The 14,447-nt window shown below is 55.7% G+C and overlaps 1 protein-coding gene across 6 annotated transcripts in view; it reads left to right on the top strand.

The window, feature by feature from the left end:
* Positions 1 to 202: 202 nt before the first annotated feature.
* Positions 203 to 14,447, top strand: part of SEPTIN3 (septin 3) — a 30,536-nt gene continuing 16,291 nt past the window's right edge. For 2 of the 6 annotated variants that reach the window (XM_033233771.1, XM_033233770.1), the window contains exons 1-2: positions 2,767 to 4,289; positions 12,980 to 13,171. In XM_033233771.1, coding sequence (XP_033089662.1) covers positions 2,786 to 4,289; positions 12,980 to 13,171 — 1,696 coding nt within the window. In that variant the 5' untranslated portion in view covers positions 2,767 to 2,785. Of the gene's footprint in view, positions 1,005 to 2,766; positions 4,290 to 7,239; positions 7,559 to 7,756; positions 8,048 to 11,766; positions 12,377 to 12,979; positions 13,172 to 14,447 lie in introns of those variants that run through there. The other 4 variants (XM_033233772.1, XM_033233774.1, XM_033233773.1 and 1 more) reach the window with 4 other exon arrangements.

Genomic DNA, 14,447 nt, shown 5'->3' with positions numbered 1-14,447 from the left:
AGTTCCTGACTCAGGGTGAGTGCTCAGAGGACATCTGCCATCACTGTAGAGGATAGTACTATAGGATCTGTTTACATACCCATCTTCCTAGCAGACTGTGAGCTCCGCCCAGCCTTGGCATGGTGCCGGGCACAGAGCAAGTGCTCAGGAAATAGTAGCTGTTATCAGCACCATCGTTGTTATCACCATTGCTATGACAGAGGCAGCCGGGGACTGTGGGAACACAGAAGAGGGCTCCCATCCTGGCCCCAGGGCCAGGGGCTGCTGAGAGTCTGCATTGCCAAAGCCAGACTGGGTGCCTTTGTGGTCCCCTCAGGGGCAGGCTTAGGGGCCTCTTCACACCCTTAGGGTCTGGGTACAGGGTCCAGCTGGAGCAAGCTGGGGCTCAGGAAATAGTTGTTGAAGGAGCTCTAGCCTCTGGGAACTCCAGCCTCCTTGAGGAAAGACCAGGTGAGTGGGCAAGATGGCCTGAGGGTTGCAGAGCTTAACAGGGCATGAAGGGCACAGAGGGAGAGCCTGAGGAAGATTGGCGCTGGGACCATCAGAGTACAGCCATATTTGGAGTATTCCTGTTTTTACTGCATACTCCCCAGGCATCAGAGTCTGTGGGAGACAGAGCAGATTTGGGGAGGGCAGGCTGCAGGGAACCACCCCGCAGGTGGCCGTGAGTGCCAGCCTGGCCATTACCAGCCTCCCATGGCTCTTCAGGATTCCAGAGGCTCAGAGCAGCCATTCACAGCCGCCCACTCCTAGGAAGCCAGCTCCTCCCTGCACCAGAGCCCAGTCCAGCCCAGTCTCCAGGGGATGTAGCTGGTGGGACAGTTAGCAGAGGGCTGGGCCCTGTGCCTGGAGACTGTGGCCTGGAGGCTGAGCAGGAGCCGATGAGGGGACCAGATGGACCAGGCCCCTAAGCTGGCCACCATGGCCAGACTCTGGGTAAAAGGGAGGTGAGGGGCCTGCGTGTGCCTTATCATCCACTGGATCCTTCTTGTCCTCTGATCAAGGTAGGTGTGTGTCGGGGGGGGTGAGGGGGGTGGGGAAGGACCAAGCAATCCATGGAAGATGGGAGTGCAGTGAGGGGATGGGGGTCGGGTGACGCCCTCGGACAACCTGTCCTCTGGCCTGCTCTCTGTGTGTGGGTGTGCACACTGAGGGGAGCTGTTTGTGGCTAAGTGCAGGGTAAATGTGTGTGCCCAAGTGTATGTGGTTGTGTAGGAGCAGGCAGGAGATCAGGGCTGCAGCGATAGGCCAGGTGGGAAAGGGTTGGAGGCCAGGGCAGTCTTGGATACAAATATATGACAGAAGAGGGATGTGGGGCTGGGGGCACCATTGTGAGGGGTGATGCCTTCCCCGTCTGGTGTCCTGCCTTCCCCGTCCCTGCTCCAGACCTCAAGGACCTGGCTACATGATTACTCTCCTCCCCATGACCTTCTGGAACTGACTCCTCCCACCAGCCCTGGCCTTGTCCCCCAGCTGCAGGTCCCAGCCTGCTGTGTTAAAAGCAGCCAAACCAACTTTGTTTCAGAGGGTGAGTTACTTGGAGTCCAGAGTGGCAGGGAGTGGCCATCTACTAAGACCATAGCCAGAGTCCTGAGCTTCATCCTTGACACTCCTTTGTGCCTACTCCCTAGCCCGGGCAGTCCCGCTGCTTCTACCCCTGTGCAATGCAGCCTCCTCCAGCCCCAGCCCTAGCCCTGCCCCTTCCACAGCCCACGGAGCAGAGAGTTTCAACTATGTCCTCATGGGATCCTTGCTTCAATCCTGCTCCCCTCGGATCCCTCCGTCACACTGCCCCTGAGTGCCGTTCCCACCTGCAGATCTGAATGGGTCACATTCCCTGGCCTGAGCATTGCTGTAGCCTGGCCTGGACCCCAGCTCACCTGCAGCCTTGGCTCTCCCCTTCCTGCTAGATACAGCCTAGGAGCCCCATGTTGGATTTTCAGAAAGATGCCACACTTTCTCACCTTTGGGCCTTCTGTAGGAATAGCCCCAGCTCAGGTCTAGCCTCCCGCCTTTTTACCCCTAATGCTTAGCTTGGCGGAGCCCTGCCTACTTCCTTGCCTGGCATCCTTGGGCATAGCAGGCTCTCCAAGGGCAGGGACCATGGCTTGTTCACCGGATAAGCTCCTTCTGTGAACACTCACTGCCTCTCCATTTCCCAACCTCACCTTCTCCAGGGCTGACTCTCTTTCCGACTCCAGCACTAGGCCAGCTCAGGGCTCTTCTTTGGTTCTGGGGCTCCAAGCCAAATTGGTCCTCTCTCATCCTTCTACCTGGACACCTGAGCTCCTATGTTGGCTGCTGTGGGTGGGAATCCACAACCCTTTGGTTCTTTCTGGAACAGAAAGGGAGAGAGATCTCCAGTAAGCACTGCCCTCCTCTGGAGTCCCTGAACATGTATACGACCTCCATAGAGCTGTCCACAGAGACGGGGGCCACACTCAGGCTCAGGCAAAGGGAGATGTAAGCCCGGCCTGAGTTCCCCCATGCTGGAGGCAGACTGCTCACTGGATGTGCCCACCCCCCTGTGTGGTGGCTGGCCAGGGGTGGGGTGGGTATGAGGTACAGGTCGGTCTGCAGCAGGTAGGAGCCATAGGGGGACTGAAGGAAGTTACATGTGCCCTCCACTAAGGACTGGACAGTCCCCAGAACCAGGCCCCTTCAGACCTGGCATGCTCAGCTGCTGGTCAGGAAGGGGAGGACTGAGACCTCCAGGCCTGAGCTCCTCACCCCTGCCTGGCCTCTTCTTTCTGTTGATTGCCTCAGGGGAAGACAAACAACCTGGATGGACCACGACTTGGCTCCTTCTCCTCCAGAGATGCAGTCGCATGGAGCTCCAGGCCCGGGAACCTCCTTCTCCCATAGCCATGTGCTGGGGCGCCCTACCCGCCCCTCGAGACTCCCTGGAGGAGGGTCCCCCCTCACCCCCGTCCTCAGGAAGACCATCCATTTGGATACCTTCCCCCAAAGCCATATCCCACAGACCTCCAGTCGGCTGGGCCTTGGAGCCAGGACCCGGAGTGTGCCCCCACAGGAGATGGGCATTGCTCTGGGGGCTTCCTTGAGCCCCCTGCCCACCAGCAGCCTTGTACCCAGGAAGCTCAGCTCCATCTCCTTGACTCTCCGTCAGAACATCCAGGTACGGTCCCTGGATCGCCCACTTTCTCACTGGGAAGAGTTGCCCACCCCAGGAAAGAAGGCTGCTCCCCATGAGGGAGAGAGGGTGTCCTCGCCAGGCTCACCACCTGTGACCTTAGTGCCAGGGGGCAGGGTCCACTCTGAGGGCCCAGGGAACCCAGGTCTGACCAGATCCAGCAGGATGCTTGCCACGGAGAAGCCCCTGGTGAGTTCCTACCTGGCCTTACCTTTCCAATCCCGGTTAGCCCAGAGTGCACCAGTCCTTGCAGAGCCAGGCTCGGTAGGCCAGGGCCACCTTGTCTCAGTGACTGACCACACGCCTACCAGAGCTTCTCCAGGAAAAGGCAAGCCCCGGGCCAGGGGGATCCCCAGACCCCGGGGGCGTCTCCAAAGGGCCAACGCGGCTGTGAATCTGACTGCTATGGATACAAGGACAGACACAGCCAGACATTTAGCCACAGTGGCCACCAAGAGACCTAGCTTGGCTATCAATTTAGCCACACCAAACACATCCGGACTGGACACAGGCACAGAGTTCCCCACTATGGATATCAAGCTGGGCACAGCCAGAGACTTATCTTCAGTAGGGACAGTCAAGTCAGGCAAAACCACAAACTTGGTTACAGCAGGCACAATCAAGCCGGGCACAGCCATGAATCTGACTACAGTAGGGACAACCAAGCCAGGGATGGTCATGGATTTGATAGCCTCAGACCCAGACAAGCTGGGCAAAGCCATGGCTACAAGAAGCACAGCCAACCCAGATATGACCACAAAGGGCACAGCCATGGATTCAGCAACATCAGACCCAGTCAAGCTGGACACAATCACAGCTACAGTGGGCACCACTAGGTTGGAAACAGCCATGGCTTTGGCCAGAGTAAACAGAGCCAAGCTGGGCACGACTATGAATTCTCTTGCTTTGGACACAAGTAGGATGGGTACAGCTCTGGGTTCAGTTGTGCCAGTAACCCCAGACCCAGCCACTGGAAAGACCACACTGGGGAGTGTTAATAACCTAACCATATCAGACGTTGCTACATGCCTGCTAATGCCAATCAGATCCACAGACCCAGCCCTAGACCACACTAATGCTGCCATGGACGGAGCCACAGAGCCTGCCTCCCTGGACCTGGCCACAGAATCCAAAGGTAAATGCAGAAACTTGGTTGGGGATGGACTAGGCTGCCAGCGGAGGTGGAAGTGGGTGAGCTTGGAGATGGCTCATGCTTGCATGGGTTGGGAAAGGGAGGAAGGACTCTAAGGTCAGAGTTGAATGGGTTGGGAGATAAGGAAATGGGGGTTGTAGGGCCAGACATAGGGACTGTACCCTGAGCTGGGTTATAACCTGCCAGTCTGAGGTCAGGCTGAGGGAAACTATCAGAAAGAAGGTTTTGGCCAGGTGTGGTGGCTCATACCTGTAATCCCAGCACTCTGGGAGGCTGAGATGGGAGGACTGCTTGAGGGCAGGACTTCAAGACCAGCCTGAGCAACATGGTGAGACCATCTCTATAAAAATTAAAAAATAAGGGTTGGGCGCAGTGGCTCACACCTGTAATTCTAACACTTTGGGATCCCCAAGGTGGGTGGATCACTTGAGGTCAGGAGTTCAAGACCAGCCTGGCCAATATGGTGACACCTCATCTGTACTAAAAATGCAAAAATTAGCCAGGTGTGGTGGCACATGCCTATAGTCCCAGCTACTTGGAAGGCTGAGGCACGAGAAGCACTTGAACCTGGCAGGCGGAGACTGCAGTGAGCTGAGATCATGCCACTGCACTCCAGCCTAGTGACAGAGTAAGACTCTGTCTCAAAAAATAAAATAAGATAAAATAAAATAAAAAATTAGCAGGGCATGGTGGCGTGCATCTGTCGTCCCAGCTACTGGGGAGGCTGAGGTGGGAGGATTGCTTGAGCCCAGGACATCGAGGCTGCAGTGAGCCATGATTGTGCCACTGCACTCTGGCCGCCTGGGTGACAGAGCAAGACCTTGTCTCAAAAAAAAAAAAAAGAAGAAGAAAAAGGAAAAGAAAGGTTAACAGGGGTAACTTGTGGAGGAGCAATTATGGTGAGTCCTCCTTTCAGCATCTCCTGGGGTTCTTTGTTTCCTGAAGAGGTGGAATAATCTGGTGATCAATAGGTGTGTCCAGCTTTAAAAGCAGTGGCTCACAGCTGTAATCCCAGCCCTTTGGGAGGCTGAGGCAGGTGGATCACGAGGTCAGGAGTTCAAGACTAGCCTGGCCAAGGTGATGAAACCCCATCTCTACTAAAAATACAAAAAATTAGCCAGGTGTGGCCGGGCATGGTGGCTCACGCCTGTAATCCCAGCACTTTGGGAGACTGAGATGGGCAGATCACGAGGTCAGGAGATCGAGACCATCCTGGCTAACACAGTGAAACCTGGTCTCTACTAAAAAATACAAAAAATTAGCCGGGTGTGGTGGCGAGCGCCTGTAGTCCCAGCTACTCGGGAGCCTGAGGCAGGACAATGGCGGGAACTCGGGAGGTGGAGCTTTCAATGAGCCTAGATGGCGCCACTGCACTCCAGCCTGGACAACAGAGCGAGACTCCATCTCAAAAAAAAAAAATTAGCTAAGTGTGTAGGCTGAGGCAGAGAATTGCTTGAACCCAGGAGGTGGAGGTTGCAGTGAGCCGAGATTGTGCCACTGTACTCCAGCCTGGGCAACGGAGTCCCAGAAAAAAAAAGCAAGCCTCCTGCTTCCTATGTGAAAATACTGACTAGCACTTTAGGAAGTTGTGATTTGTCTAATAGGTAGTCTCTGCAGCCTCCTCTGAATGTGAGATAATGACCTCACCTGAGACTTTCCAAATCCATTTACACTCAGCCTTTTAGGAAGTATCTGCTGCTTAAAAGGTGCCTTACCTGGATGCCTCTTTCTTGGTCCCCCACCCCCAGCCCTTTAATCCTGAAAGGTAAGTTGGAGCCGTGTATATATGGAAGTCCTACACAGAACTCTAAATAGGTCAACACAAGGGCTGGACATTCATTTGGTCTTAGAAAGCCTGTGACATGCCTAAAGTCACACCAAAGCTGGCTGGTGGCAGTAAGCTGACTGGAATCCAGATTGTTGAAATTTCTACTTTGGGCAGCCTCATTTCCAACATTTCAAGGGCTCAGAGTTTCTGGGTCTGGAAAGGTGCCTCGAAGGCATCCAGTCTAACGCCTGAATTGAGTCTTTAGATTGTCAGACCCCTTTCCCTCCACTCCGCACACTCAGTCTGGGCATCTCACCTAAATTCTAGTCTTTACTTCTCCCTACCAGACCTCAGCTCTCCCTCCTTCTGCAGCCCAGCCCTGTCTCCTGAAGTGCAGATGTGGGCAGCCAGCAGCTAGCTGGTTTATCTACCAGACATCCCGGATGTCTCCTGGACATGTCCAGAGGTAGCCCTTTTCTTCTTGAACTGACTCCTGCCTCCCCGATCTCACTCTCTCAGCTGTAGGCATCGCCTAACCTTCTATCTGGTGCCTAGAAACCTGCGTATCCTCTTCTTCCTCATCTCTCTCTTGCCATCTCATCCAGTCTATTTCCCACCTTGTTGATTTACCTCTTCAGTACTCAACTATCTGGCTGGCTGTCCTCTCCTCTCCATCCTTCTGCCCCTGTGAGGCCATCTCCCACCCACTGGCTTGTTCCCTGTCCACACACAACTGCTGCAACGACTCACATATTGAATGGCAGCACTTTCGGCTTAATATTCGTCAGTGACTCACCATTACCTTCCATTAAAGTCCAGCTTCCAAGGCTGCGTGTGGACTTCTCCAGCCTCTTATTTAGCTCTGCACACCTGTCTGGAATTTTCTCTGCTTCAGTGACACCAAGGACTCTGGGCTGTCCACCAGCACCACGCAGCTCTCACCTCTGGGCCCCCTCACCTCAGCTGTCTTCTCTTTGCAGAATGCCTCTCCCTTTCCATTCTTCCCTTCCACTCCCATTTGTCTTTCCATCTGGCCCTCATCTCCTCCAAGAAGTCTTCCAAGCCCCCTCTCACCCAGGTTGCCCACCTGCCTGCACCCTCAGTCCCCTGTGTGCACCCCAGCCCCTGCATTAGGACATTCCATCTTCCTGTTTCCTCCACTAGACCCAGAACCTTCAAGGGGAGGGATGGTTGTCCTCACCCCTGTGCTCCCAGGGCCTGGCAATATGCTGTCCATTAGTATCCACTGAATGCATGACATTTTTTTCTAATGGGCAAATTGAGGCTCAGGGAAGTTCCTGGCTGGCTTAAGATTATTGGTTCATCATCCCGGAGCAGGGCCTGGAACCCGGGCCCCTGACTCAGGGCTCTACAGGCACCCGCGCAACACCCCAGCCCCCGCGTGACTCACGCGCGCTCACGGCCGCCCGCAGTTGCCACTGGTCCCCTGCTCCCACCGCCCCTCCCTGCCGCAGCCTAGCGGGTAAGGGGCCGGGAGCGGATCCAGGGGGATAGATGGGACTGGGGCACAGGCACCTTTCCGGCCAGGGCACCTGGAGCCCGCGGGAGCGGCTCCTGGGCCGCCCGCAGCCTGGACCCGGGGCCCGTTCCCGCGTGCGGGCGCGGGCGCCGCGGGAAGGGGAGGGGCCCTCGGCGGGGCCGACGGGCGCGCGGTCACGTGATGTGGGTGGCAGCGGCGGCGGCTGGCGGCAGCGGCAACGGTGCGCGCGGACAGGGGCGGCGCGGCGCCGAGCGAGCAGAGGCGAGGTCCCGGGCGGGTGCGGCGGCGCGGGGCGCAGGGGCGGCGCGGCGGGGCCGCGGGCCGGGCGGGTGGGAGGACAGCGCGAAGGGGCGAGGCCCGGCTGCAGGGGCCGCTCGGCCCGGGGGAGCCCGCGCCCCGCTCAGCCTTGCAGCCCCGCGCCCGGAGCATCTCCCTGGAGGAACCGAGACAAAGGAGGATTCATGTCCAAAGGTAGGGCGGCCGGCCGGGCCACCAGCACCCGCCAGGAGGAGGCTGCGGCCCGGACCAGTGCGGCCGGAGGCGCTCCCGGGGGAGGGTTTCCGCGCCGAGGAGCCCACGCTCCGTGACAGATGCGCGGACACACGCACACACGGTGGCACCCACCTCGAGGGAGACAGTCTCGCAGAGGGGCAGACACAGGACGCGGGGAGACGCAGGGACCCACGGATACGCAAGCAGGGACCCCGATGCGCACAGAAAGCCCCACGCTGGAGTACACCAAGACACGCACACACACACACACCACGCACAGGTGCCAGGGTCATGCCAGCCGGATGAGAGACCTGTTCACTGATACATACGTCCCCTGTCCCCCAACCCCCACAGGCACACGCTGAGACAGGCACCAGCTGGTGGTCTCCAAGGGAACCCGTTGGCCTCTGGAGGACTGGGATGGGGGAAGGGGTGTCCCAGGGCCCTCCACTCCTGCGAATGGGAAAGGACCGAGAGAGCTTTCGGTGATTCCTTTTCCCAGAGCCTAGGGCTGGAACTGGGGTGGGCTGGAATTGCCTCTGTGGGGGGTGGTGGGGTCTTGAAGGCTGCTGGGGCTGAGGAAGATCCCCCTTCAGGCTGGAAGGAAGAGGGGGGTCTGCACTAAGCAGGTGCTATTTTGGAAAGGTCCCCTCCCCCAGCTGCCACCTTCCCAGAGGGGTGGGGTCCCTGGGCCAAACAAAGCCAAAACCGTTCATTTGCCCGTAAAAGGAAGTGCCAGGGTCTTTGCTTAGCATGGGAATGGAGGGGCTGTTTCTGTGGGGGACTTGGCTGCGCCCAGTCAGGTGGATGGTGCCTCTCCCTGGAGCACTGATGGGGCAAGTAGCTTCTGGCAGAGGGTGCTGCAGGCAGATCCCCCTTCTCCAGGGGCCCTGGGAGAGCCAGGAGCTGAGGGGGGCCCCAAGGACTGTCTAGCCAGGATGGCAGGCTTGAGCTGCACCCTGCTGTGAGCCCGACCTGAGCTCTTCCCCATCCTTGGGGAGCCCCCTCCAATCCTTGTTGCAGAGGAGGGAGGAGGTCCCAACAATTCTACTCTCTTGACTGTGGCCAAGACAACAGCCATTGCTCACTGAGGGTCAGCTGCTCTGCACTGGGAGAAGCATCTGAGGGAAGAGAAAGGTGATGTCTCTGATACCTGCCTCACTCTAAAGCTCTCATTCACTCATCATTCATTCATTCATTTATTGAGGAGTGCGTGTGGTATGCTAGGTAGACTGGGGCACAGAGATCAATAAGACATGGCCCTGCCCTAAAGAAGGGTGAGAACTAGTATGTATTTGTGCCAGATAATTTACATCCTTCATTCTATATAACCTTCATAGCAACCCAGCAAGGTAGGCTCTATCTCCAGTTTTTTGAGCAGAGAATGAGGCTCACAAGGGTCACCCAGCCAGGATTCAAGCCTGGGTCACCTGCCCATCTGAGGTTGACATGGTGGGATCAGGGGAGCTGTAGGGGCAGAGGATGGAGCTACAGAATCCAGCTCCAGAGCAGCATTGGTTCTGTGCCCCAGAGGTCTTTATTTGTCAGGCACCCTTACCAGCCAGTGGGTACTTGAGGGCAACAACCTTGTCTGGGGTACTTAAGTGTCCTTGGAATTTAGCCTAGGGCTTGGCTGGTGTAGACCCCCATTTGACAGCATAGGAAATGGCCTGCATGGGATGGAATGAATGAATCAATGAATGTGATGAGTACCAGAATACCTGCAGCGGGTACAGAAGAGGGCCATTCACATCAGATGGCAAAGCAGAGGCTTTCCTGGGAGTAGCAGTGGGGCTGAATGCTGGAGGAGGAGGAGGAGGAGGAGGAGGAGAAGGAGGAGGAGGAGAAGGAGGAGGAGGAGGAGAAGGAGGAGGAGAAGGAGGAGGAGAAGGAGGAGGAGGGAGCCAGGGGTTGGAGGGGGAACAGGATCTTCCAGCAAAACTTGTGGCACTGTGACCTGCACGTATTTTCTGTACTTGGGGCTGATGGGTGGCTTGTTAGCATGTGACTGGCATGTCATTGGCATGTGGTGGGGAGGCTGACTTGGCAGTAGGCACTCTGTACCGTGCACACAATGGGTGCTCATATGTGCTTGCTGGAGGGAATGAAAGTGAGGTCTACCAGGTCCTGGTCCTGCAGCGGGCCTGTGGTAGCCCCTAGATGCTGCTTGGGAATCTGGTAGGACCCTCTCTCCATCAGGGTCTATCTTTTGGGAGTGCTCCTTTAGGATGCTGCAGTTGACAGGCCAGGGCTCAGCAGGCCATGGTGAGAACAAACACTTTATAGGAATCTTTACACAACCTCTCATAGTAAATACAAGGCATACTTTCCAAGTACCTAAAATGGGGATAAGATCACCCCCCGCAAAAACCACGTGGCTCTATCTTATAACACAGGTTGAGACCAAATGGGCTCAGCTGCAGAGGCATAAGGGGCAATGGAAAGGCCCAGCTTGTGTGAGCAGCTGGGCAGGAAAAATGGGGCATTGGTCCCAGTGCAGGTGTGCTGAGTGGGGCCTGTGAGCCACGTGCAAGAGTGGAGGAGCAGGGCCAGGCTGCTGAGAGTCAGCTGCTGCAGGGCTGAGCCAATCTTGCTGCCGTGTGGAGCTGCCTGGCTGGGAACAGCTTCGTGGGAAGCAAGAGAGAGCCATGCCAGGCCCTGGGGAGGTCCTGAGGCTTTGGCAGATTTGGCTGTGCCTAGGAGTGACAGAAGAAAGGACAGTTTCCCATTGGGAGAGAGAGTCTTGCCAGTACCAGTGGAAGGACCAGGTGGAGAGAGATGGGAGTAGACTCCTGGCTGGGTTTAGGGGCAGGAAGGGAACACTCCTGTCCCCTCTCCCTCTCCTCCATCTGCTGCTCCATCAGGCCTCCCTGTAAGGTTGAGACTCTGCAGGGTGTTAGTCATGAAACATAGGATTCTAGAACGGCAGAGCTGGAAAGTGTCCTCAAGAGCACATGGAGTCCAATAACCATGCTTGTGTAACTGGCATCTGGGGACACCTTCCTGTAACCAATGCTTTCACATGTACTGTTTCATTTCCCCTATAGACCTGAAAGGGGCTGGGGCGAAAGGGTCTGGGACCTATTGCTCAGTGCCTCTTCTTTTTTTTTGAGACAGCGTTCCACTCTTTCTCCCAGGCTAGAGTGCAGTGGCACAATCTCGGCTCACCGCAACTCCATCTTCCAATTTCAAGCAATTCTCCTGCCTTAGCCTCCCCGGTAGCTAGGATTACAGGCGTCCGCCACCACGCCCAGCTAATTTTGTATTTTTTTTTTTTTTTTGAGGCAGAGTCTCGCTCTGTTGCCCGGGCTGGAGTGCAGTGGCTGGATCTCAGCTCACTGCAAGCTCCGCCTCCCGGGTTTACGCCGTTCTCCTGCCTCAGCCTCCCGAGTAGCTGGGACTACAGGCGCCCGCACGTCGCCCGGCTAGTTTTTTGTATTTTTTTTTTTAGTAGAGACGGGGTTTCACCGTGTTAGCCAGGATGGTCCTCGATCTCCTGACCTCGTGATCCGCCCGTCTCGGCCTCCAAAGTGCTGGGATTACAGGCTTGAGCCACCGCGCCCGGCCTAATTTTTGTATTTTTAATAGAGATGGGGTTTCGCTGTGTTGATCAGGCTGGTCTTGAACTCCTGACCTCATGATCCGCCTGCGTCAGCCTCCCAAAGTGCTGGGATTACAGGCGTGAGCCACTGCGCCCGGCCATTGCTCAGTGCTTCTAAGCATTAAGTCTCATGAATGCTCACCACAGTCTTAGTGATGATCCTACCATTTTATAGAGGGGATGCAGGCTCATAGTGGGGAGGTGGTCTTCCCAAGTCCACAAAGCTGAGAAGTAGCAGAGCCAGGCTCTTTCCACTTCACCCCACACCCCAATCGTATGGATGGGGAAATGGAACTGCTCTATTCTAGAACCTGCCCTGGTGGCTAGTGGCCTGATAAGGAAACCCAAAAATTTCTCCTGTGTGTGAACACACCCATGATCCACTAAACCCAGGGAGATGTTTGCCCTTCCTCACTAGGGAGGGGCTGGTTCCTCAGCCTCCTCTTTCATGTGCCATCCACCACTCCAAGAGCACACTGTGTCCTCTTAGGCAAGTGATGCCCTCATTTGGTTCTTATCCCCTCCCCACTGCTCCCACAGATTCAGAACAATGGCTGGGAGGGTGTCTGGGCTCCTCCAGGCACAGACCCCCTACTCTGCAGTGGTGCTCATGGTACAGAGAGGACATCGAGGCTGGGAGACGAGAGTGATGGCCACTTTTCAGAGAAGGGTAGCCCTGTTTGCTTCTAAAAGATGAAGCAGCCGAGGTCAGTGACAGTTAATAGATGTTAGTGCAAGATCCTAAAACGTCTTTGCCCTTTATTCAGGGAGGGAGGCACAACTCAGGTCTGAATAACCCCACACGTTTCCTAGACCAGTGGTTCTCAGCCAGGGCAATGGTGCCTCCCAGGGGACATTTGGGACTGTCTAGAGACATTTTGTGTTGTCACAACCTGGGGGGGCCACTAAGGTCAGGGGTGCCACTAATCATCCTGTAATGCACGTGACAGCCTCCCACGATAAAGAATTACTCAAATGTCATTAGTGCCAAGATGGAGAAGCCCCTGGGTTAGACGCACAGATGTGGGCTTCAGAGCGTGAGGTACATTTGAAAGTGCCCAGCAACCAAAGAACCTGGCACTGGCCCAGATTTTGCCTCTGACCTGCTCTGTGTTCTTAGTTGAGTTCTTTCTCCTCCAGGTCTCAGTCTCTTTGTCTATGAAATGAGGGACCTGGACTGGATGATATTAAGATCCTTTCCAGGCTCAACTTTGTATGATTCTGTAGCAAGAGAAAAATACCATGGTTTCCATGTGACTTCTGTTGTCCTCCTGATCACCCCTCCGACCTCTCCCACCTTGGCTCTGCAGGGCTCCCAGAGACCAGGACGGACGCAGCCATGTCAGAGCTGGTGCCTGAGCCCAGGCCTAAGCCAGCGGTGCCCATGAAGCCCGTGAGCATCAACTCCAACCTGCTGGGCTACATCGGCATTGACACCATCATTGAGCAGATGCGCAAGAAGACCATGAAGACCGGTTTCGACTTCAACATCATGGTCGTCGGTACGGAAGGCTGTGGGACTGCTGCAGGCCTGGTGGTGGGCAGCACCAAGGATCCCATTTCTTTCCTCCAAATGGCTGTGACCCTGGCTCTTCTTTTTTTTTTTTTTTTTTTTGAGGAGGAGTCTCGCTCTGTCGCCAGGCTGGAGTGCAGTGGTGTGATCTTGGCTCACTGCAAGCTTCGCCTCCCGGGTTCCCGCCATTCTCCCACCTCAGCCTCTGAGTAGCTGGGACTACAGGCGCCCGCCACCTCGCCCGGCTAGTTTTTTGTATTTTTAGTAGAGACGGGGTTTCACCGTGTTAGCCAGGAGGGTCTCGATCTCCTGACCTCGTGATCCACCTGCCTCGGCCTCCCAAAGTGCTGGGATTACAGGCTTGAGCCACCACGCCCGGCCGACCCTGGCTCTTCTAAGATGAGCTGTTTATAGAAGGGAGAATTTCACCATGCTGATCACAAAGGCCTGACCCCTGTCTCCCTTTTTTTTTTTTTTTTTTTTCTGTCTCCCCTTAAGACTAGCTGACCAGGGGTAGGAGCTTCGGGTGGATGCCAGGCCGGCCCCATCACCAGCTGGGTGTACACAGGCAGCCCCTTCACCACTCTGAGCCTGCTTTCGGGTTTGTGACATGAGAGAATCAGCAATGTCCTTCCTTAGCTCTAAGATGTGGTGGGAGGATTGGATGAAGGGTGGTCTTATTTCTACTCTTTTGTAGTGCTTTAAAATTTTGAGAGAAGGCCAGGCATGGGGGCTCACGCCTGTAATCCCAGCACTTTGGGAGGCTAAGGCGGGCAGATCACCTGAGGTCGGGAGTTCAAGACCAGCCTGACCAACATGGAGAAATCTCATCTGTACTAAAAATACAAAATCAGCCAGGTGTGATGGTGCATGCCTATAATCCCAGCTACTTGGGAGACTGAAGCAGGAGAATTATTTGAACCCGAGAGGTGGAGGTTGCGGTGAGCTGAGATCGCACTATTGCACTCCAGCCTGGGCAACAACAGTGAAACTCTGTCTCCAAAAAAAAAAAAAAAAAAAAAACCAAAAAACAAAAAAATATTTGAGAGAATTTCCAGGGATTTGGTTACTGAGTAGCATCACTGCGTCACAGAATGTAAGAGTAGGAAGGGGCGGTCGGGCGCTGTGGCTCAAGCCTGTAATCCCAGCACTTTGGGAGGCTGAGACAGGCAGATCACGAGGTCAGGAGATCGAGACCATCCTGGCTAATATGGTGAAACCCCGTCTCTACTAAAAAATACAAAAACCTAGCCGGGTGAGGTGGT

Source organism: Trachypithecus francoisi, unplaced genomic scaffold, assembly GCF_009764315.1.
Source record: "Trachypithecus francoisi isolate TF-2019V2 unplaced genomic scaffold, Tfra_2.0 Lachesis_group14, whole genome shotgun sequence".
Lineage (NCBI taxonomy): Eukaryota > Metazoa > Chordata > Mammalia > Primates > Cercopithecidae > Trachypithecus > Trachypithecus francoisi.
Note: the sequence above shows the minus strand (reverse complement) of the source record. Positions and strands in the feature narration are given on the sequence as shown.